Consider the following 24457-nt stretch of genomic DNA (forward strand, 5'->3'; position numbering starts at 1 on the left):
GTTTGATAAAACCCAAGTGGGTCGCCGCCGCCATTCGCATGCAAAAAAAGTTTTAAAGGGATTGCCAATGTCCCCGCAAGCACCCCGCAAGTAAAGGCAACTCCTGTACCACAAAAACCTGCCCAAATGAGGCAGCCGTGGACCCGCAGTTTGTCCGCGGATGTGCAAACCCGCGACCGTGGCCGGCCGCTAACAAATGGAAGAAAAGGTTGCCACCTAGGTGGGAATGCACTTACAGGTAGGAATTAATGCCAGCGCTAGGGCGCGAGCTGCGAACAGAGTCCCTTTCCTGCCAGACGCGTTTCGGGCCAACGCCCTCTTCAGTGGCAGCACATGTGACATGACGGCAGCTGCAGGCACCAGTAAATACCCTCAGTGATTATGCACAGGTGTGAAACGTGAAGCAATGCTTTCTGGGACTGGTGGTTCGATAACACCCAAGTGGGTCGCCGCCGCCATTCGCATGCAAAAAAAGTTTTAAAGGGATTGCCAATGTCCCCGCAAGCACCCCGCAAGTAAAGGCACCTCCTGTACCACAAAAAGCTGCCCAAATGAGGCAGCCGTGGACCCGCAGTTTGTCCGCGGATGTGCAAACCCGCGACCGTGGCCGGCCGCTAACAAATGGAAGAAAAGGTTGCCACCTAGGTGGGAATGCACTTACAGGTAGGAATTAATGCCAGCGCTAGGGCGCAAGCTGCGAACAGAGTCCCTTTCCTGCCAGACGCGTTTCGGGCCAACGCCCTCTTCAGTGGCAGCACATGTGACACGACGGCAGCTGCAGGCACCAGTAAATACCCTCAGTGATTATGCACAGGTGTGAAACCTGAAGCAATGCTTTCTGGGACTGGTGGTTCGATAAAACCCAAGTGGGTCGCCGCCGCCATTCGCATGCAAAAAAAGTTTTAAAGGGATTGCCAATGTCCCCGCAAGCACCCCGCAAGTAAAGGCACCTCCTGTACCACAAAAAGCTGCCCAAATGAGGCAGCCGTGGACCCGCAGTTTGTCCGCGGATGTGCAAACCCGCGACCGTGGCCGGCCGCTAACAAATGGAAGAAAAGGTTGCCACCTAGGTGGGAATGCACTTACAGGTAGGAATTAATGCCAGCGCTAGGGCGCGAGCTGCGAACAGAGTCCCTTTCCTGCCAGACGCGTTTCGGGCCAACGCCCTCTTCAGTGGCAGCACATGTGACATGACGGCAGCTGCAGGCACCAGTAAATACCCTCAGTGATTATGCACAGGTGTGAAACCTGAAGCAATGCTTTCTGGGACTGGTGGTTCGATAAAACCCAAGTGGGTCGCCGCCGCCATTCGCATGCAAAAAAAGTTTTAAAGGGATTGCCAATGTCCCCGCAAGCACCCCGCAAGTAAAGGCACCTCCTGTACCACAAAAAGCTGCCCAAATGAGGCAGCCGTGGACCCGCAGTTTGTCCGCGGATGTGCAAACCCGCGACCGTGGCCGGCCGCTAACAAATGGAAGAAAAGGTTGCCACCTAGGTGGGAATGCACTTACAGGTAGGAATTAATGCCAGCGCTAGGGCGCGAGCTGCGAACAGAGTCCCTTTCCTGCCAGACGCGTTTCGGGCCAACGCCCTCTTCAGTGGCAGCACATGTGACACGACGGCAGCTGCAGGCACCAGTAAATACCCTCAGTGATTATGCACAGGTGTGAAACCTGAAGCAATGCTTTCTGGGACTGGTGGTTCGATAAAACCCAAGTGGGTCGCCGCCGCCATTCGCATGCAAAAAAAGTTTTAAAGGGATTGCCAATGTCCCCGCAAGCACCCCGCAAGTAAAGGCACCTCCTGTACCACAAAAAGCTGCCCAAATGAGGCAGCCGTGGACCCGCAGTTTGTCCGCGGATGTGCAAACCCGCGACCGTGGCCGGCCGCTAACAAATGGAAGAAAAGGTTGCCACCTAGGTGGGAATGCACTTACAGGTAGGAATTAATGCCAGCGCTAGGGCGCGAGCTGCGAACAGAGTCCCTTTCCTGCCAGACGCGTTTCGGGCCAACGCCCTCTTCAGTGGCAGCACATGTGACATGACGGCAGCTGCAGGCACCAGTAAATACCCTCAGTGATTATGCACAGGTGTGAAACCTGAAGCAATGCTTTCTGGGACTGGTGGTTCGATAAAACCCAAGTGGGTCGCCGCCGCCATTCGCATGCAAAAAAAGTTTTAAAGGGATTGCCAATGTCCCCGCAAGCACCCCGCAAGTAAAGGCACCTCCTGTACCACAAAAAGCTGCCCAAATGAGGCAGCCGTGGACCCACAGTTTGTCCGCGGATGTGCAAACCCGCGACCGTGGCCGGCCGCTAACAAATGGAAGAAAATGTTGCCACCTAGGAGGGAATGCACTTACAGGTAGGAATTAATGCCAGCGCTAGGGCGCGAGCTGCGAACAGAGTCCCTTTCCTGCCAGACGCGTTTCGGGCCAACGCCCTCTTCAGTGGCAGCACATGTGACATGACGGCAGCTGCAGGCACCAGTAAATACCCTCAGTGATTATGCACAGGTGTGAAACCTGAAGCAATGCTTTCTGGGACTGGTGGTTCGATAAAACCCAAGTGGGTCGCCGCCGCCATTCGCATGCAAAAAAAGTTTTAAAGGGATTGCCAATGTCCCCGCAAGCACCCCGCAAGTAAAGGCACCTCCTGTACCACAAAAAGCTGCCCAAATGAGGCAGCCGTGGACCCGCAGTTTGTCCGCGGATGTGCAAACCCGCGACCGTGGCCGGCCGCTAACAAATGGAAGAAAAGGTTGCCACCTAGGTGGGAATGCACTTACAGGTAGGAATTAATGCCAGCGCTAGGGCGCGAGCTGCGAACAGAGTCCCTTTCCTGCCAGACGCGTTTCGGGCCAACGCCCTCTTCAGTGGCAGCACATGTGACATGACGGCAGCTGCAGGCACCAGTAAATACCCTCAGTGATTATGCACAGGTGTGAAACCTGAAGCAATGCTTTCTGGGACTGGTGGTTCGATAAAACCCAAGTGGGTCGCCGCCGCCATTCGCATGCAAAAAAAGTTTTAAAGGGATTGCCAATGTCCCCGCAAGCACCCCGCAAGTAAAGGCACCTCCTGTACCACAAAAAGCTGCCCAAATGAGGCAGCTGTGGACCAGCAGTTTGTCCGCGGATGTGCAAACCCGCGACCGTGGCCGGCCGCTAACAAATGGAAGAAAAGGTTGCCACCTAGGTGGGAATGCACTTACAGGTAGGAATTAATGCCAGCAATAGGGCGCGAGCTGTTGTGGTACAGGAGGTGCCTTTACTTGCGGGGTGCTTGCGGGGACATTGGCAATCCCTTTAAAACTTTTTTTGCATGCGAATGGCGGCGGCGACCCACTTGGGTTTTATCGAACCACCAGTCCCAGAAAGCATTGCTTCAGGTTTTACACCTGTGCATAATCACTGAGGGTATTTACTGGTGCCTGCAGCTGCCGTCATGTCACATGTGCTGCCACTGAAGAGGGCGTTGGCCCGAAACGCGTCTGGCAGGAAAGGGACTCTGTTCGCAGCTCGCGCCCTTGCGCTGGCATTAATTCCTACCTGTAAGTGCATTCCCACCTAGGTGGCAACCTTTTCTTCCATATATATATATATATATATGTTGAGAATAATACCCTTGCGATCAAGTTGTACAGGAAGTATACTGCCGGCAACCCGGTCTTACACGCTGCCAGCCATCATCCGGCTCATGTGATCCGGAGATGCTTCGGATCAGAAGGATTTGTAGCACAGATTCCGAATGTGCGGCAGCTCAGGAGGACAGTAGGAAACGCTTCCTAGTTAGAGGGTATTCCAACCAAATTCTTGCCAATGCCATTAAACGCACTCAGACCATCACTAGGCAGGAGGCCATGAGTCTAAAGACAAGGGTAGATCAAGCTAGAGGTCAGGATTCCAATATTCCATCACGTATTATATTAACATATAATCGTCAACATGGGGAGCTTAGAAAGATCCTCTATAAGAATTGGAACCTAGTAAAAAGTGACCCAGTCATCGGACATAAAGTAGTCAATAAACCGCTACTCACCCTGAGGAGATCACCTTCTATGGCTAAGGCTTTAGTCAGGAATTTGTTGGAACCTCAATTATCCACCACATGGCTGTCTCTAAGCAAGGGATTTAAAACATGTCCCCAATGCAAAGCCTGCCGTTACGGCAGCAATAGGATACATTACATCAGTCCTTTCAGGCAGGAACCAATCGCCATCACTAAGAGGTTAACATGCAGGACTGACTATGCAGTGTATGTGTTGGAGTGTCCGTGTGGGTTGAGGTATGTTGGTAGTACCAGGTTACCCGCCCACAAACGGATACTCCAACACATCCGTGCTATTGTAGGGCATTACCAGACTTACCCGGTTGCCAGGCATTTCGAACTGAAACATACAGGTAATCCAGGTCAACTCCAATATTATGTCATTGACACAGTAGTGGCATCTAGGAGAGGAGGAGATCGAGAGGCCAAGCTCCGTCTCCTCGAGACGAGATATATATTGGAGTTAGACAGCAAAAATCCAAATGGATTAAACGATAGGGAGGACCTGCACACATGTATTTAAAGACTAACCAGTAAGATTTTGCCTGTCCGGGGGATTTGACTCTATGAAATTATTTATTGTGATTTAAGTTAATTACAGGTTGATGCTGAGCGATGCATAGTTACTTGAGATATAAATGTTTTTACGATCTGTTTGTCTTTTGCACTATTAGCGTATTTTGCACAATTTCATTCGCACTTTGCACTTTAAATCATTGGGCAGACGTGTACCATAGCCATTGCCCACTAGGGCTGTATGAAACCGGATGGTATTTTGGACAGTTGTTATCCTTAATTTTGGAATTGGGCAATATTTGAAACAGAGGTACATAATCTTTAGCGGCATTATGTAATTGGGCCCGGAGGTATTGGGGTTATTCTGTTTTTTTGGGCCCCAAAAAAAACAATGTGTACGACGGAATGAGAGTTTCTATCTCACTGTTGCCCCCATGTTTATCATGGAAAATATGAATTTTTTACACATGTTTTTAACCATGGATATTTCCAAATGTGCCCCATAATGCTGCTACCTCGACGCTTTTGATATATGGAACAATATTTATTTATTTATTCCATTGCGTTCTTTTGCACAGTATTTTGTCTATGTTTATAACTTGACTATTAGCGTGATTGCACTGTCACTTTAAAAGTCTGTCTTTCCAGCATGCAGTATGTCATGTGATCAAGCTTCTTCCCGAGGCGAAACGCGTCACGGCGGACGCGCTGGCACAAATAAACGAATCACTTTGCACCAGGAACTTAAGGGTCAGCTCTTCGTCATTTTGGATTTGAAGCAAGAGCTCTGTTTTTGACGACTGTCTGGATATATATATATATCTCCTTGCTCCAAACACTCCTTTTTCGGCAGCGCACTTCCTGGACGGGTGCTCTTAAACGCTGCGGTGCATGTCGCGTTAATATCTTCGCTCCCTTCCACACCAATACAGGTATTAGAAAAGCACTCACGGGGCCAACGGCAAATCTTCTGTGTTAATTTCATATGCGGAAAAGCATGAAAAACAGACTCGTTTCGGTGATGCCTTAGTCTTGTGTTTCTCAAATGCATCACCAAAACGCGTCTGTTTTTCATGCTTTTCTGCATATATATATATATATATATATATTAGCTTGAATTTCACAAAAACTTAAACTGGGTTTAATTCCAGTACTGAAAGCATTTGATCCAGAATCTGTTTTATTGATACTTTATTGGCTCAGATTGGGTTTGGCCTGTGAGAATAAGCCCACGTGTCTACCTCACACTAGCAACTAGGCTGTCTAATAGGGGAAACCCAGGCCATGCTAAACGATATATGTGTAATGTGGAAGTCTTTTAAGTCTTCTTATGGGTGGGTACTTTGTTATTTGACCACCTGCTCCATTTTCAATAAACCACAGAGAATCTTGATATTAACAGATGATCGTAACCTTCAACGTGTTATTCTTCTAAGGTTGTAGGAAATACATTGAGGAGCAGACGCTGTGATATGGATTAAGCTACCTACCTTGCCACATGTTATACCTTTATTCAGCGATTTCAAGTGGGATTTGAAGAAACGCTCTTTAACGGTATTGGAAAATGATTCAGTTGTGTGATCTATTAAATCATCCCATTCTACTAATTAGCTTTATTACTATTACAGTGGTGCCTTAGTCCATTAAGATTGCAATAGTGGCCACTCTTTGCAGGATTACAAACATTGACCATGTAACACTTTCAAAGGTGCACCAATGCCATAACTTGTGTTTTCATTATATAATACCTCTACATGATTAATGAAATAATATGTATCGGAGTAAGTGCCCTCTGGCACAAATGACTTATTATCAGCAATATGTATCCCCAACTAAGCAGGAACTATCATTTAAATATCAGCTTTAAATATGTCTGGCAAATAAGATCATTGTGACTTAAAATATCAGCATATTCATTAGTGAAACTGCATTTTTTTCTATCACATACACATTTTCATTTTGCGTGGCAAACCAAAATCCCTCCACCCCTTTCAAAAGACAATCATGTCAATTAAAAAAAAAAACATTTTTTCTCCCCCAAAAACATTCAGACACATCTTTGATAGAGTGAGAGGAAAGACATGGTCATCTTGCAGGCCCCATAGGAAATCTCCATACACATTCAATAGAGTGAAAGATGGTTATATTGCTGGCCCCACTGGCCACCAAAGTGAGTGTTAGTGTGAGAGTATGTGACCCAACCTTTGGCTTAGCTGATTGCCTTTCCATGGTTTTGGAAATAAGCACCACTATTAAGATAATTTTTTGCACCTCAAAAAATTGAAATGTTAAGAGGCGATTGTGGCATGTTTAGCAGGATCTGACACTCAAATAACAGGTCGTGTTTTCAAATTCAAGTTGCTATTTTTTTAGGAAAAAATAATCACATGAAGTTTGTTCTTTTATATCTAGATGCCCTGTATGTTGCTACAGAATTTCTGGTCATATCTGACAATGGAGAAGTGTGGCTCACTGGTTAGAGCAGGCTGACCCTGAAGCAGAGGTCAGACCTGGGACCAGGGTTCGATTCCCGACGCGGCAGGGTGTTGAGCTCAAATGTCCACGGACTTGATAATTCTCGCTTCGGTGCCTGACCTAATCATGGGTTCACACTCTGCACTCTGGGCATTAAGCTTGCTTAATCTCCACAACAGCCCCCCCCCCCCCCCCGCGGCGGGATGCCTGGCTTTCACCTTGGGGATGCCCTGTAGGGGCTATCTCACAGGGAAAAACCAGGACGGGTTCCCAAGGCAAGCACGGAGATGCCCCTTCGGGGGTCGATTCTGGCGCTATATAAGAAATACAATAATAATAATTTCAAAAAATCTTTCAACAACCTAGACTGGTCTTATCCTCATTCATTAATGATGGAGAGGATGGGACTGGGACCTATATTTGTTTTGTGGCCCGACTTCTCTATACTCATCCCACAGCGAGAATTAAAACAGGTGGGGTGTTTCTGGGCGCCTATCGAGTAGAGCGAGAAACCCAGCAGGGCTGCCCGTTACCCCTACTACTATTTGCCATACTGGTGGTACCTTTGGCATGTAGGGCATGAATGAGAACCCACTACAAGGGGGAGTAGTTGCGAAGTTTATCATCATATTGCATTATATGCATATGATATGCTGCTCTTCATAACAATAAACAATAGCATCAGAAATGCAGGGTGGGCACCAGTCGTGTATCCGAGCCGGACGCTAAAACCGACCAAGCAAAGATACTCCCAATAGAGCGAGAGGACATTGCGATTCATTGGGGATGCCATTACTTCTACATATACTTATACGGACAACCTTTAATTATGTTCTTGGATCACAAATCATTGATCCTGAAGTAATTACGCTGAGACAAGTAGGTAATGAGACTTCATGTTTAATGACCGTTTGCCTCTACAGCTCCCAGGAACTAACAGGCTCCTGGCATTCAAACATGTACATTCTATTGTTATGACAGTGACATCACAGATGCCACTAAAGATAGAAGAGATCACTACAACATCTCCTCTCTTTCCAATAACAACATAGCTAAGTGCAAAAGGAAGTAAAAAACAGGCAAAGAAGAAGACAAAAAGAAAAGATCAGCTAGGAAGAAAACTTGAGAGAAATAGATAACGCGATAAAGAGGAATGTAAATAGAGATAATATGATACCAACAATTTGAAGTAAAATACTTGGAAAGAGCATACAGTTTACAAATCCATGTGATTAGGCAGAAGACTAATCCTACCACTTCCACGTGGCGGAATATATTTCATAGACAATTCAGCCAAATCAGAATTCGCTTTCTGAGTTTGTTTGAACGGCATTGTTACAGTATCTGCGACATCTCCTGGCTCAAGGTCTTGTTGCAAGACTAACTTTTACCTTGCAAGTGCTCATCGCCAAATTGAAGTAAATACGCTGAGACAAGTAGGTAAGAATACTTCGTGTTTAATGACTGTTTGCCTCCACAGCTCCCAGGAACTAACAGGCTCCTGGCATTCAGACATGTACATTCTATTGTCATCACAGTGGCATCACAGATGCCACTAAAGATAGAAGAGATTACTACAGATCCCTTTGTTTCTGGGGTCCCTTTCCTAGCCACCCCCAGTGATTGAAAAATGGATTCTATAGTTGCAGGAATTCAGCTTCACAGTTGAGTACCGGCCAGGCACATGCAACCTTGTGGACTTCTTGTCACGCCATGCCCGCTCAGTGAACCCCTTCTGAAGCAAGGGAAGCACAAGAAGACATTGAGGAGTATGTCCGCCTTGTAGTTGACAGTCCAAGTCCATCCCCATGTCCATCTCAGAAGTAATGGAAGCCATTGGGCATGATGACTGCCTACAAATTGCCATCCAGGCATTACTGACAGGAAACTGGCAGCCCCACTGATGCCCTTCTGCACATCACACTGAAGAGATCAAGTCAACACTCCAATGATTGCTCCACATACGAAAAGAACTATCCATCACGGTGAAAGGCTGCCTCATGCGAGGACCATGAATAGTCCTCCCCAGCAGTCTGAGACAGCAGACTGACCTCCTAGCTCATGGAGCTCCTCAAGGGGTAGTCAAATCCAAAAACAGGCTGCAGAGCAAGGTCTGGTTTCCTGTCCTTGATCAGTGAGTGAAAGAAGTAGTTTGAGACTGTCCTGCCTATCAAGGGACAGGACAGGCTGAGCCTCCGGCACCCTTCATCACTGAAGAAGGACCTACTGCTCTATCACAATGAGTCAGTGTCGATTTTGGGAGTCCTGTCGATTGACTTTTCCTGATATACTGAAGTTGAAATACTGCTGACAACCTCTGTGTCGGAAGTCATCCCTAAAGTCACAAAAATGATGGCCACTCATGACTTTTTTTGGAGAAAGTCACACTGACAATAGCCTACATTTCAGCAGTTATGGGTGGGCAGGATATCTATGCTACAGAAACATCATACACTGCCGCATAAGGAAATGATAGCCCCAGGCCAACAAGGAAGTGTAATGTTTTGTGAACACATTGGCAAAAGTAATCTGAATTATTGTGACTGAAGGCAAGAATATAGAAAAAGGCAACTACGATTTCCTATGTGAATATTGGCTTATGGCTCAGCTTATCCATGTTATTGCCCCAAGCAAGTTGTGTTTTGGGCAGACTTTACCAGACACCATTACCTATCATACCCATGTGGGCCGAGCTTTCAAATCCTCCGAACCTGAAGGGCCAGCAACAACCAGTATGCTTCAAACTGACGGCACACCAAATACCACATTCTCTGGATTGGAGCTATATTCTTGGTCCAAGCTCAACACCCAGGTGAAAAGTTCTGCCTACCTTTTGAAGCTGCCCCATGGACAATCATAGACATAAAAGGCACAATAGTTACTGGCAGGAGAGGGGCTGAGACTGTCACCTGGAACGTATCTCAATTCAAAAGAGCACCTTGGCTACATGATAGAGTAGCATCAGAAGGTGACACTCTGGACTACACACCCGTGAGAAGTCAGTCCAGTTCAGGTGAGGCTGCTGATAGTGACACCAATTGCCCCCCCAATTCTGACAGGTCACCTCTGACCCTGCCAACATTGGCACCTCCAACCGGAGTACCGTCTCCAAGAGAGCAGAGCCTGGAGGTGATCAGACTCACAGAGACCAATGAGGCCACCCAAGAATTTTACCCAAAGGTGCGGCAGAGATCGGTATCTCCTGAATTCCAACCCCGATCCCTCACAATGTTATGCAGACTTTTTGGTTGACTGAAAAGTATGAGTCAGTGCTGCAAATCCAGGATCTGTATGCATGCCTATGACTGTCTTGCATTTCTAGATCTTCAAGCCTACTGACTGTGTTATGTATATTCTATTTTGTTTCATTTAATTGGTTTCAATCCTTTGGTGAAGGAGGGATGTAGTGTTGTGTCAGTAGGCAAGCAACACCATGATGGATGCCGAGGAAGGGGATTGGAAGCATTCCATTGCGATTGCGCTATTGATGGTTAGTCCTAATGTCAGCATAAGGAAGGTAATAAAAGATACCTGCAAATGCAGGTGTGGTCAGTTCGGCGGCCATGAGTTTCCAGTCATTCTGTGTCCATGTCTGATTATTTAGTACACCATCCAAAACACCACAGTTTTATCCTAGCATTTCCCATGGATTACAAAAAAAGTAGACACAAATAATGAAACACACATATTTTCAAGCACTTCTATGTTGGGGGCCTAGTTAACAGAGTGAAATGTGGAATAATATTTTAGAATTCTGGGCGACAGATCAGTCAGATTATTATACTATTTTGCCCCTTAGGTGGATAATTGCTTTTGCATCACATTTTCTCCCCAAAGGGGCATTACCTTATGTATTACAATGTCACAAGAACAAGATGAAAATGCAAGAATGTAATTATATAGCTTTTTTTATTAACCCTGTGAATTCATTTGACGTTTGGTGAAAAATTTGTAAGTAATACTCTCTAGTGGTAATAACTACCAATTGGTCCAATTAAATCTATGCTGTCATTGTATAATCCTGTGAACTGAAGTGTGAACTGCACAAACCAAATCACCATTGTGTCTTACAGTCTTGCACTAGCTGTCGTATTCTATAACAACTTCTTCTTTCCTTTCTCTCCGTGTGGTAAACCAGATATCGCGCTGTTCGGAGAGTGTGCCAACTCTATCATTATCACCATCCTGGGAATTCATATCTGCTTCTAGAGAAGAGAGTGTGTGGCACCTGCAGAGTCTTGTCCACCTTCGTATTGCAGTGATATCCATCACATGACTGTATTTGTTTCCTCAACCCTTAGAATTCTTCTTTGATTTGCCTACATTCTTAATGCATTTGCAATAAAAGATTTTAAAGAATGTTGAAAAATATCTTGGTTTCTTTTGAATTGCTGTTGACAGGCACAATCAGTAGCGGTCCGTGCAGATAAGCACCCTGGGGCGGTGAGGCAGTGCAAGGGTGGGAGTGTGAAAGGGGCAATCAATCAATCAATCAATCATTGGATTTGTAAAGCGTACTACTTACCCGTGAGGGTCTCAAGGCGCTGAGGGGAGGGGGTGCTGCTACTGCTCGAAGAGCCAGGTCTTGAGGAGCTTCCTGAAGGTGAGCAGGTCCTGGGTCTGCCGCAGATGGGTGGGGAGGGTGTTCCAGGTCTTGGCGGCGAGGAAGGAGAAGGATCTGCCACCAGAGGTTGTTCGTTGGATGCGTGGGACAGCGGCGAGGGCGAGGCTAGGGGAGCGGAGTTGGCGTGCGGGGTGTGGAAGTTGAGTCTGTTGTTCAGGTAGGCTGGTCCGGTGTTGTGGAGTGTTTTGTGTGCGTGGGTGAGGAACTTGAAGGTGATCCTCTTGTTGACGGGGAGCCAGTGCAGGTCTCTTAGGTGGGAGGTGATGCGGCTGCGTCGAGGGATGTTGAGGATCAGGCGGGCGGAGGCGTTCTGGATGCCGACGAGATAGGGAATGTAAAAAAATTAAAGCCACTTACCTTTGCGTTCGTTGCATAAATGAAGAAAGAAAGAAAGTGGTTTTATTTATTTATTTATTTTACATTCTCTATCCCGTCATTGATCACTTTGACCCCTCCGCATCCCCGCCCCAACCTCGCCCCCACCGCGATTGCCTGCATGGGCCACAATATTCTACCAGAAAATTCCAGAAACAATACAAGCACTAGATCGATGCTCTTCTAAATTAGAGGTTTAGAATCGCAGCCCAGCTCACCAGCAGTTGGTGGTAAGGCTGCATTCTTCCAACTCCAATACATAGAAGCATGGCCATCAAATAAAACAAAGCTTATAATTCTTGAGGAACTCACACAGCACCTAAATCACTTTGAGCTGATGATTGGCGATTGAATGTATGACAAGAACAAAATAAAATGTGGAAGGATTAAGAAATTATGATTCGTGGATGGGATTAGATTTGGGGATGACTCCTGTGAAGCGTCCCTGGGTAACTTATATGTAACATACATGTTATAATAAGTGTAGACAACGTAGAGGGTTAAAGAAATGAGAGAAGGAAAGGGAGAGGAGGGAAGAGGGTGTGGGAGAGTCCTGTGAGCCAATGAAGAATTTATTTTGTCATAGCAATAAACAGGGTTATGGTCAAATGATAGGGATTGGTAGATCACCCATTATGAGGATAAGCTGCAAGTAAATACATAGAGCATTTCCCATTTGCATTGCGGTATTATAAGATAGCCTTTATTGAGGGATTGAGTTATATATGTGCTCCTCAATTGGTTAACCCAAGCTCACCAAATATGATAAAATACATTGTTGAGGGATTTCCAATCAATTGAAATTACTTTCATGGCACTAGTGAGTAGAAGTTCAAGTACGGTGAGGTCTGAGTCTGGGAGATCAATTGGAGGATCTGCTAATTATGGGCCCAGGATTATAAGTGGAAAGGAAAGTGGGATGGTGGTCTTGAAAAGTTTGTGTAGCTGGGTAGAGATGTCGCACCAAAAAGAAGACGGGTATGGACAGTAGAAGAACATCTGTTCTTCATCCCCAAAGGATGAATTGCAGGCCCAACATGTGTCTGAGTCTTTGAGTTTTGGTCTGAATAGTTTAGCGGGATTCCAGTAGAGAAAGGGTGCAGTATAGAATTTGTTTTGGGTTTATGAAAGGATTGCTTTGGAGTACCTGACCATGCCCCCTCGTTAGGAACTGTGGACTTTTTGGAAGAGCAAAATGAAGACCAGTTGTATGGAAGTGGGAGATGACGTGGAATCCTTACATTGGTAAATAGCTTGTAAAATCTAGATGCTGCAAGACCGCCCAATAATATAAGTTGCAATTTTTTCAGGAGAGATGAGTTGTGGAGGGGCCCAGCTTGGACAATTTCACTTTGATCTGTAGGAATTCATAGAAATCCATGTTTGAAATGTGAATGAGAGTGGTTCAGTATTCGTGTGAAGGTCAAGCAGCAAAATGTTCTAGTGGAGGCATGGGCTGTTAAATTAAATTGCTGATGAACATGGATCACATTATAAAAGATTATAAAGCATTGTAAAGGATAGCATAGGTTGCATTCTAAAGTTCGAGACATACATTTTGAGACATTTTATAAAATTCAAGACATGTGGCTGAAGAATAGGAAGTAACCAGGTAAGTTTAGCAGTATTTGACAATGGAACATGATACAGTTTAACAAAGCAAAAGTAACCTGACTCGTTGGGCTACAGGGTATCAGTCATGGCTACTCCACAGTGTTGTCCAAGAAAGCTCTTAATTCAGTGGGTTCTATGAATACATGAGTCTTGCCTTGATAGTTGATCTTGAATTTGTCTGGGCCTATAAAAGAATGTTTGATCACTTCGTCAATCAGTGATTTCTTAAGAGCTAAATAGCCCTTCCTTTAGCAACAGTGTTTCTGATGTAGTCTTGGTAGATGGAGATCCTTGTGCCCTGCCAGGAATTTTATTTGTCCTTCTTCATGTGCGATAGAATGAGTTCTGCATGCTGATAGCATAGGGTTCTGAATATGATTGCACGTGGAATAGATGTGTTCTTTAGTCTACAGGAAGGCACTCTGTGGGCTCACTCAGGTTCAAAAGCTTTAGTAAATGTGATTCCAAGTGTCGACAGGATCCAAGCTCCAGGAAAGGTGATTATAGAAGGGGCTTTGTCTTCTGTTCCTTCTGCTAACCCAAATATTCTGAGATTGCCCCTCCTGTTGCGGTCTTCTAATTCAGTAATTTCGCATTCGAGCGATGGGAGTGCATTGTTATTTTTGAGTAGATATTTAGATTGTGCCATGAGAGGATCCTCCATTTACTTATTCAGCTTTCAGCGTTCCAGTCTCTTAAATTTTGTTCTTTAAGGTCCCTTCTGATTTCAACTAATACCACTTGTAATATATCAGTATTTGTTTTAGTACTCTGAGAAATGTCATGAACATTTAAGGATCGCTTTCAGAGAGGAATGGTTCTTGTGTTTGTCTATGATAGCTGATCAGGAATTGAGGATTCATGTTTAGAACTCTGCAGGGCACTTTTGCTTTCCTTATCTTTGAAGGTTTTATGTTTGTTTTGGCCTGCCCTGATCACAGCATGTCAAAATGAGTATAGAAAGAGCAATTGGATAAAGCTTCAGGGCAGGAATTATACACCAGCAGGGAATTCGAGGAGACATGAACCAAGAGCTCAACTGATTTACACTTAAACACTGGAGTACTTACACAAAATGAAAGTGCCCATGCACTGTGGGAGCATTGTGGGTCCTCTGTAATGGACATTGATACCCAATTGGATAGTTATACAAGATGTAGAGCGATGAGGTGCATACCTATTTATCCACAAGTGGAGATGTCATGTAGGTGACTGTGGTTAGTTGCTGCCCTGGGTCAGATGAGGAGTCAAAGTGGTGAAATCAAGCAGATTAGAGTCATGAGACTGGATAGGTGCTTTACCAGACCGTCAGGCGGTAGAGCTGTCTGGCCCAACAGGCTTTGATGACTATGTGAGATGCCGCTGTAAAAGCACAGTGCAGTTACCCCACATTAGAACTGCAGTTCAGATGCAGTTTAAGTGCAGATTGCACAGTTTTAAATTTGGCTGATATTCCTTCTGCTGGTGGTAGTATTTGAATTAAGTCACGTATCCATTAGTAAAAGCTTGAATATTGCAGCAAAGGAGCAGTTGATTTCCAGATTGAGCTCACCATGTACCATGTGTAGATTGATCTCAATGATCATGGGCCCAGTAGGCACAATTTTGAAATTGAGATCTAGGAGGCTGTAAGGACCAAATTAATTAGTGGATGGGGATGTGCAGGGAGCACTGGTGGAGCCCGTTGTGACAAACATTTTTGGCACCTCTACACACCATGACCCCTTCCACAGATTCTCTGTCACCGGTCGAAACTACCCCTCCTCTCTCCAATCATAAGTTATTGCTAAACAAAGTGACCTCCCTGAGGTCAGCGCCCCGCCACAGGTCAGCAGCTAGTGCAGTCACACCAGCGCACTGTCTAAAAGCCAGCCATGGGGATGAGTATTGCAGAATGAGCACTGTGTAAATAAAGTCTCACCGGATACCATTACACACTTTGTGGGCACAGAGGGCCATAAGCAGATGCACGCTGCTGTAAGGAGCCGATATGTCGGTCCAGGAGCAGGAGCAATTTCTGTGTACTTTCTCCAAGTAGAGCGATGAGTACTGCCCTCTTGTTCTGATGCAAATCACAGCACAGGTAAGTCAGGCTGTCTCCTGGAGTCCCTAAGGGCTGGAGAAGCCCTAGAAGTGGGGCATTGGTTTGTTGGGGTGAAGATCCTCGCGAGAGAGCGGTGATATGACGTGCAGGCCAAGAAGCGATGTTGGCAATGCGGCAAGCTCGGTGGAGCTTAACAGGGAACGACCATCTTGTGCAGACACTAGCCACAACACTCTCATTATTCTCTGGCAGTACCTTTGCTGTCATAAGCTGTTTCTGACCTTTATTAGAAAACCTCTAGATGCTAAAGTAACAGTATTACATTCACAGGGCATTACTGTACTATTGACCACAAATGGGAGCATTAGGATTTATATTAGACAATTTCACCATCAGAGTTAATGGCCTGTTATTGTGATGATAATTTTGGTTCAGTTAAAATATCCACCAGAAGTACTCTGGCAGACAATGTGGCAATAGAATAAGAGTGCCAGTGAATGCAGGCAGGAAAATATTTGGACCAATATCATATCTGTTCAGCAAAAGTACAATTGTTCACAAGGAACTCATTTGAACAAAGCAAAAGTGAAAATTGCGGAAGGTTTACAAGTTCCTTGCATCCAAATTAGAGTTATAGTGAGAGCGGCAAATTATATCCTTCTAACATTACTATTTCATTGGTTCGGATAATGAATCAATCAAGATTAAATTAAGCCCACATACAACAGAATTTCTGTCATGCCCACTTCAGCAGAACATGGGCATATATTTTATTTGCAAAGGATAATCAAACGAAAAGGAAGTAAAATAATTACAGTGTATTCACACTATATACAAGATAAAAAGTGACTCAAATGACTTATGTGCCCCAGTGTAGTAACCATAACCAACAGTCAAGTATTATACAGTGACCAGTAAAAAGAAGCAATTGGTTATTAGAGTGTTCAGGGAGGTCCTTTGTGGAATAAAGTTCAATTCACTCAGTAGACATTATTTTTAATGCTCTAGGACTCTCCCTCTTTTTTCTAGCTGACGACGTTTCGACCCTCTTGTGTTATGGGGTCTCTTCAGAACAGGGGTTTCTGGGGACCTAGGCACTCAATAGTGGCCGAAGGTGTCTTCCTAAAGTAGCTAGTCAAGGAGACCAATCCTATTATGGTCCTCGTGGGCTCTGTCAAGGAAGCTGTTATGAATAGAAGTGTTGTCTGGGCCTATAAAAGAATGTTTGATCACTTTGTCAATCAGTGATTTCTGAAGAGCTAGATAGCCATTCCTTTAGCGACAGTGTTTCTGACATAGTCATGGTAGATGGAGATCCTTGCACCCTGCCAGGAAATTGATTCGGCCTTCTTCATGTGCGAAAGAATGAGTTCTGCATGCTGATAGCAGAAGGTTCTGAATATGATTGCACATGGAATAGATGTGTTCTTTAGTCTACAGGAACGCACTCTGTGGCCTCACTCATGCTCAAAAGCTTTGGTATATGTGATTCCATGTGTCCACAGGATCCAAGCTCCAAGAAAGGTGATCATAGAAGGGGCTTTGTCTTCTGTTACTTCTGGTAACCTAAATATTCTGAGATTGACCCTACTGTTGCGATCTTCTAATTCAGTAATTCCACATTCGAGAGATGGGATTGCATTGTTATTTTTGAGTAGATATTTAGATTGTGCCATGAGATGATCCTCCATCTTACTTATTCAGCTTTCGGCGTTCCATTCTCTTAAATTTAATTCTTTAAGGTCCCTTCTGATTGCAGATAATTCCACATGTAATATATCAGTATTTGTTTTAGTACTCTGAGAAATGTCATGAACATCATTTATTTTTTTAAGGATCGCTTTCAGAGAGGAATGGTTCTCGTGTTTGTCTATGATAGCTGATTCAGGAATTGAGGATTCATGTTTAGAACTCTGCAGGGCACTTTTGCTTTCCTTATCTTTGAAGGTTTTATGTTCTTTTAGGTCTGCCATGATCACAGCATGTCAAAATGAGTATGGAAAGAGCAATTGGATAAAGCTTCAGGTCAGGAAATATACACTAGCAGGTATTTGAGGAGACACAAACCAAAAGCTCGACTGATTTACACTTAAGCACTGGAGTACTTACACAAAATGAAAGTACCCATGCACTGTGGGAGCATTGTGGGTCCACTGTAATGGACATAGATACCCAATTGGATAGTTATACAAGTTGTAGAGCAATAGGGTGCATACCTATTTATCCACAAGTGGAGATGTCATGTAGTTGACTGTGGTTAGTTTCTGCCCTGGGTCAGATGAGGAGTCGAAGTGGTGAAATCAAGCAGATTAGAGTGGTGAGACTGGATAGGTCGCTTTACCAGACAGACAGGCGGTAGAGCTGTCTGGCCCAACAGGCTTTGATGACTATGTGAGATGCCGCTATAAAAGCACAGCACAGTTACCCCACATCAGAACTGCAGTTCAGATGCAGATTCAGTGCAGATTGCACAGTTTTAAATTTGGCTGATAGTACTGCTGCTAGTGGTAGTATTTGAATTAAGTCACATATCTATTAGTCAAAATTTGAATACTGCAGCAAAGGAGCCGTTGATTTCCAGATTGAGCGCACTGTGTACCATGTGTAGATTGATCTCAATGATCATAGGCCCAGTAGGTAGAATCTTGAAATTGAGATAATGGAGGCTGAAAGGGCCAAATTAATGGGTGGATGGGGATGAGCATGGAGCACTGGTGGAGCCCGTTGTAAAAACATTTTTGGCACCTCTACACACCATGACCCCTTCCACAGATTCTCTATCACCGGTCGAAACTACCCCTCCTCTCTCGAATCATAAGTTATTGCTAAACATAGTGACCTCCCTGAGGTCAGCGCCCCCTCCACAGGTCAGCACCTAGTACTGTCACACCAGCGCACTGTCTAAAAGCCAGCCATGGGGATGAGTATTGCAGAAAGAGCACTGTGTAAATAAAGTCTCACCGGATACCATTACACACTTTGTGGGACAGCGGGCCATAAGCTGATGCACGATGCTGCAAGGAGCCGATATGCCGGTCCAGGAGCAGGAGCACTTACAATTTCTTTGCACTTTCTCCAAGTAGCGCGATGAATGCCGCCCTTTTGTTCCGATGCAAATCCCAACACAGGTAAGTCAGGCTGTCTACTGGAGTCCCTAAGGGCTGGAGAAGTCCTAGAAGTGGTGCACTGGTATGTTGGGGTGACGATCCTCGTGAGAGAGCTGTGATCAGACCTGCAGGCCCAGAAGCGATGTTGGCGATGTGGCAAACTCGGCAGAGCTTAACAGGGAACCACCATCTTGTGCAGACACTAGCCACACCCCTCTCATTATTCTCTGGCCGTATCTTTGCTGTCACAAGCTATTTCTGACCTTTATTACAAAACCTCTAGATGCTAAAGTAACAGTATTACATTCACAGCGCTTTACTGTACTACTGACCACAAATGGGAACATTAGGATTTATATTAGACAATTTCACCATCAGAGTTAATGGCCTGTTATTGTGATGATAATTTTGGTTCAGTTAAAATATCCACCAGAATTACTCTGGCAGACAATATGGCAATAGAATAAAAGTGCCAGTGAATGCAGGCAGGAAAATATTTGGACCAATATCATACCTGTTCAGCAAAAGTACAATTGTTCACAAGGAACTCATTTGAACAAAGCAAAAGTGAAAATTGTGCAATGTGTGCAAGTTCCTTGCATCCAAATTAGAGTTATACTTAGAGCGGCAATTTATATCCTTCTAACATTACTATTTCATTCGTTGGGATAATGAATCAATCAAGATTAAATTGAAGCCAACATACAACAGAATTTCTGTAATGCCCACTTCAGCAGAACATGGGCGTAATTTATATTTGCAAAGGATAATCATACGAAAAAGAAGTAAAATAATTACAGTGTATTCACACTATATACAAGATAAAAAAAAGTAACTCAAATGACTTATGTGCCCCAGTGTAGTGACCAGAACCAACAGTGAAGTATTATACAGTGACCAGTAAAAAGAAGCAGTTGGCTGTTGGAGTATCCAGGGAAGTCATATGTGGAATAACGTTCAATTCACTCAGTAGACATTATTTTTAATGCTCTAGGACTCTCTCTCTCTTTTTTTCTAGCTAAAGACGTTTCCACCCTCTTGTGTTACGCGGTCTCTTCAGGACAGGGGTTTCTGGGGACCTAGGCACTCAATACTGGCCAAAAGGGTCTTCCTGAAGTAGGTAGTCAAGGGGAGCAATCCTATTATGTTCCTCATGGGCTCTGTCAAGGAAGCTGTAATGAATAGAAGTCTTGATCTTGAATTTGTCTGGGCCTATAAAAGAATGTTTGATCACTTTGTCAATCAGTGATTTCTTAAGAGCTAGATAGCCCTTCCTTTAGCGACAGTGTTTCTGACGTAGTCTTGGTAGATGGAGATCCTTGTGCCCTGCCAGGAAATTGATTTGTCCTTCTTCATGTGCGATAGAATAAGTTCTGCATGCTGATAGCATATGGTTCTGAATATGATTGCACATGGAATAGATGTGTTCTTTAGTCAACAGGAAGGCACTCTGTGGGCTCACTCAGGCTCAGAAGCTTTGGTAAATGTGATTTAAAGTGTCGACAGGATCCAAGCTCCAAGAAAGGTGATAATAGAAGGGGCTTTGTCTTCCGTTCCTTCTGGTAACCCAAATATTCTGAGATTGCCCCTCCTGTTGCGGTCTTCTAATTCAGTAATTTCGCATTCGAGAGATGGGAGTGCATTGTTATTTTTTAATTGATATTTCGATTGTGCCATGAGATGATCCTCCATCTTGCTTATTCAGCTTTCGGCGTTCCATTCTCTTAAATGTAATTCTTTATGGTCCCTTCTGATTGCAGATAATTCCAATTGTAATATATAAGAATTTGTTTTAGTACTCTGAGAAATGTCATGAACATTGTTTATTTTTTTAAGGATCGCTTCCAAAGTGGAATGGTTCTTTTGTTTGTCTATGATAGCGATAGCTGATTCAGGAATTGAAGATTCATGTTTAGAACTCTCCAGGGCACTTTTGCTTTCCTTATCTTTGAAGGTTGTATGTTCTTTTTGGTCTGACATGATCACAGCATGTCACAATAAGGATGGAAAGAGCAATTGGATAAAGCTTCAGGTCAGGATATAGACAGCAGCAGGTATTCGAGGAGACATGAATCAATAGCTCGACTGATTTACACTTAAGCACTGGAGTACTTACACAAAGTAAAAGTACCCATGCACTGTGGGATCATTCTGGGTCCACTGTAATGGACATAGATACCCATTTGGATAGTTATACAAGTTGTAGAGCGATAGGGTGCATACCTATTTATCCACAAGTGGAGATGTCATGTAGTTGACTGTGGTTAGTTTCTGCCCTGGGTCAGATGAGGAGTCGAAGTGGTGAAATCAAGCAGATTAGAGTGGTGAGACTGGATAGGTCGCTTTACCAGACAGACAGGCGGTAGAGCTGTCTGGCCCAACAGGCTTTGATGACTATGTGAGATGCCGCTATAAAAGCACAGCACAGTTACCCCACATCAGAACTGCAGTTCAGATGCAGATTCAGTGCAGATTGCACAGTTTTAAATTTGGCTGATAGTACTGCTGCAGAATTTCTGTCATGCCCACTTCAGCAGAACATGGGCGTAATTTTTATATGCAAAGGATAATCAAAGAAGTAAAATATTTACAGTGTATTTACACTATATACAAGATTAAAAAGTAACTCAAATGACTTAAGTGCCCTAGTGTAGTGACCATACCCAACAGTGAAGTATTATACAGTGATCAGTAAAAAGAAGCAGTTGGTTATTGGAGTGTTCAGGGAGGTACTTTGTGGAATAAAGTTCAATTCACTCAGTAGACATTATTTTTAATGCTCTAGGACTCTCCCTCTTTTTCTAGCTGACGACGTTTCGACCCTCTTGTGTTACGGGGTCTCTTCAGGACAGGGGTTTCTGGGAGCCTAGGCACTCAATAGTGGCTGAAGGTGTCTTCCTAAAGTAGGTAGTCAAGGGGAGGAATCCTATTATGGTCCTCGTGGGCTCTGTCAAGGAAGCTGTAATGAATAGAAGTCTTGATATTGAATTTCTCTGGGCCTATAAAAGAATGTTTGATCACTTCGTCAATCAGTGATTTCTTAGGAGCTAGAAAGCTCTTCCTTTAGCGACTGTGTTTCTGACGTAGTCTTGGTAGATGGAGATCCTTGCACCCTGCCAGGAAATTTATTTGGCCTCCTTCATGTGCTATAGAATGAGTTCTGCATGCTGATAGCATAAGGTTCTGAATATGATTGCACATGGAATAGATGTGTTCTTAAGTCTACAGGAAGGCACTCTGTGGGTCACTCAGGCTCAAAAGCTTTGGTAAATGTGATTCCATGTGTCGACAGGATCCAAGCTCCAAGAAAGGTTATCATAGGTTATCATAGGGGCTTTGTCTTCTGTTCCTTTTGTTAACTCAAATATTCTAAGATTATCCCTCATGTTGCGGTCTTCTAATTCAGTAATTTCGCATTCGAGAGATGAGAGTGCATTGTTATTTTTGAGTAGATATTTAGATTGTGCCATGAGATTATCCTCCATCTTACTTATTCAGCTTTCGGCGTTCCATTCTCTTAAATTTAATTCTTTAAGGTCCCTTCTGATTGCAGATAATTCCACCTATAATATATTAGTATTTGTTTTAGTAATCTGAGCAATGTCATGAACATCGTTTATTTTTTGAAGGATCGCTTCCGGAGTGGAATGGTTCTTGTGTTTGTCTATGATAGCTGATACAGGAATTGAAGATTCATGTTTAGAACTCTGCAGGGCACTTTTGCTTTCCTTATCTTTGAAGGTTTTATGTTCCTTTTGGTCTGCCATGATCACAGCATGTCAAAATGAGTATGGAAAGAGCAATTGGATAAAGCTTCAGGTCAGGAAATATACACCAGCAGGTATTCGAGGAGACACGAACCAAGAGCTCGACTGATTTACACTTAAGCACTGGAGTACTTACACAAACTAAAAGTACCCATGCACTGTGGGCGCATTGTGGGTACACTGTAATGGACATAGATGCTCAATTGGATAGTTATACAAGTTGTAGAGCGATAGGGTGCATACCTATTTATCCACAAGATGTCATGTAGTTGACTGTGGTTAGTTGCTGCCCTGGGTCAGATGAGGATTCGAAGTGGTGAAATCAAGCATATAAGAGTGCTGAGACTGGATAAGTTGCTTTACCAGACCGTCAGGCGTTAGAGCTGTCTGGCCCAACAGGCTTTGATGACTATGTGAGATGCCGCTGTGAAAGCACAGCGCAGTTACCCCACATCACAACTGCAGTTCAGATGCAGTTTAAGTGCAGATTGCACAGTTTTATATTTGGCTGTCACAAGCTATTTCTGACCTTTATTACAAAACCTCTAGATGCTAAAGTAACAGTATTACATTCACAGGGCATTACTGTACTTTTGACCTCAAATGGGAACATTAGGGTTTATATTAGACAATTTCACCATCAGAGTTATTGGCCTGTTATTGTGATGATAATTTTGGTTCAGTTAAAATATCCACCAAAATTACTCTGGCAGACAATATGGCAATAGAATAGGTGTGCCAATGAATGCAGGTAGGAAAATATTTGGAGCAATATCATATCTGTTCAGCTAAAGTACAATTGTTCACAAGGAACTCATTTGAACAAAGCAAAAGTAAAAATTGCGCAAAGTGTAGAAGTTCCTTGCATCCAAATTAGAGTTATAGTTAGAGCGGTAAATTATATTCTTCTAACATTACTATTTCATTGATTAGGATAATGAATCAATCAAGATTAAATTGAAGCCCACATACAACAGAATTTCTGTCATGCCCACTTCAGCAGAACATGGGCGTAATTTTTATTTGCAAAGGATAATCATACGAAAAAGAAGTAAAATAATTACATAGTATTAACACTATATACAAGATAAAAAAGTGACTCAAATGACTTATGTGCCCCAGTGTAGTGACCATAACCAACAGTGAAGTATTATACAGTGACCGGTAAAAAGAAGCAGTTGGTTATTGGAGTGTTCAGGGAGGTCCTTTGTGGAATGAAGGTCGATTCACCAGTAGTCATTATTTTTTATGTTCTAGGGCTCTGCCACTTTTTTCTAGCTGACGACGTTTCGACCCTCTTGTGTTACTGGGCCACTTCGGGACAGGGTTTCTGGGGACCTAGGCTCTCAATAGTAGCCGAAGGTGTCTTCCTAAAGTAGGTAGTCAGGGGGAGCAATCCTATTATGGTCCTCGCGTGCTTTGTCAATGTAGCTGTAATGAATAGAAGTCTTGTATCCAGAGGTACCAGGAATCAGGAAAGATTGATTTGATTTGATTTAAAGACTTGTAGAGCGCCTGAATGCCCTGGGGTGTCTTGGCGCTGGGTCAAATGTACAGAGGCTATGCCTGCCAAGCTGGAAAAACGCCTAGGCCGAGAAGAGCCAGGTTTTTACGGCTTTCCTGAACGCTGGAAGTGAAGGTCTATTATTTACTGAAAGAGGCAACAGATTCCAGGCCATGGCTGGTGCAGCATGAAACCTCTCCCCCCCCCCCACTATCCCCCCACCCCTGCATCTAAGTAGTTTAAATCTTGGGTTTTGATTAATTTCGCCTTGCTAGATCTGAGGTTCCTTATTGGTTCATATTGTTATGAGTTCTGTTTTAGAAAGTGGGAACCAATCCCATGAGGGGCCTTATAGGCCAGGCAGGATGATTTGAAACACACCCT

At 44.0% G+C, this 24457-nt stretch overlaps 1 protein-coding gene across 1 annotated transcript in view; it reads left to right on the forward strand.

Annotated features, from left to right (window-relative positions):
• Nucleotides 1-11407, forward strand: part of LOC147679933 (gastrokine-1-like) — a 50687-nt gene extending 39280 nt beyond the window's left edge. Inside the window, exon 6 of the mRNA XM_086944768.1 lies at nt 11177-11407. Coding sequence (XP_086800894.1) covers nt 11177-11247 — 71 coding nt within the window. The 3' untranslated portion in view covers nt 11248-11407. The remainder of the gene's footprint in view (nt 1-11176) is intronic.
• The last annotated feature ends 13050 nt before the right edge of the window (nt 11408-24457 follow it).

This window comes from Lissotriton vulgaris, chromosome 11, assembly GCF_964263255.1.
Source record: "Lissotriton vulgaris chromosome 11, aLisVul1.2, whole genome shotgun sequence".
Taxonomy (NCBI): domain Eukaryota; kingdom Metazoa; phylum Chordata; class Amphibia; order Caudata; family Salamandridae; genus Lissotriton; species Lissotriton vulgaris.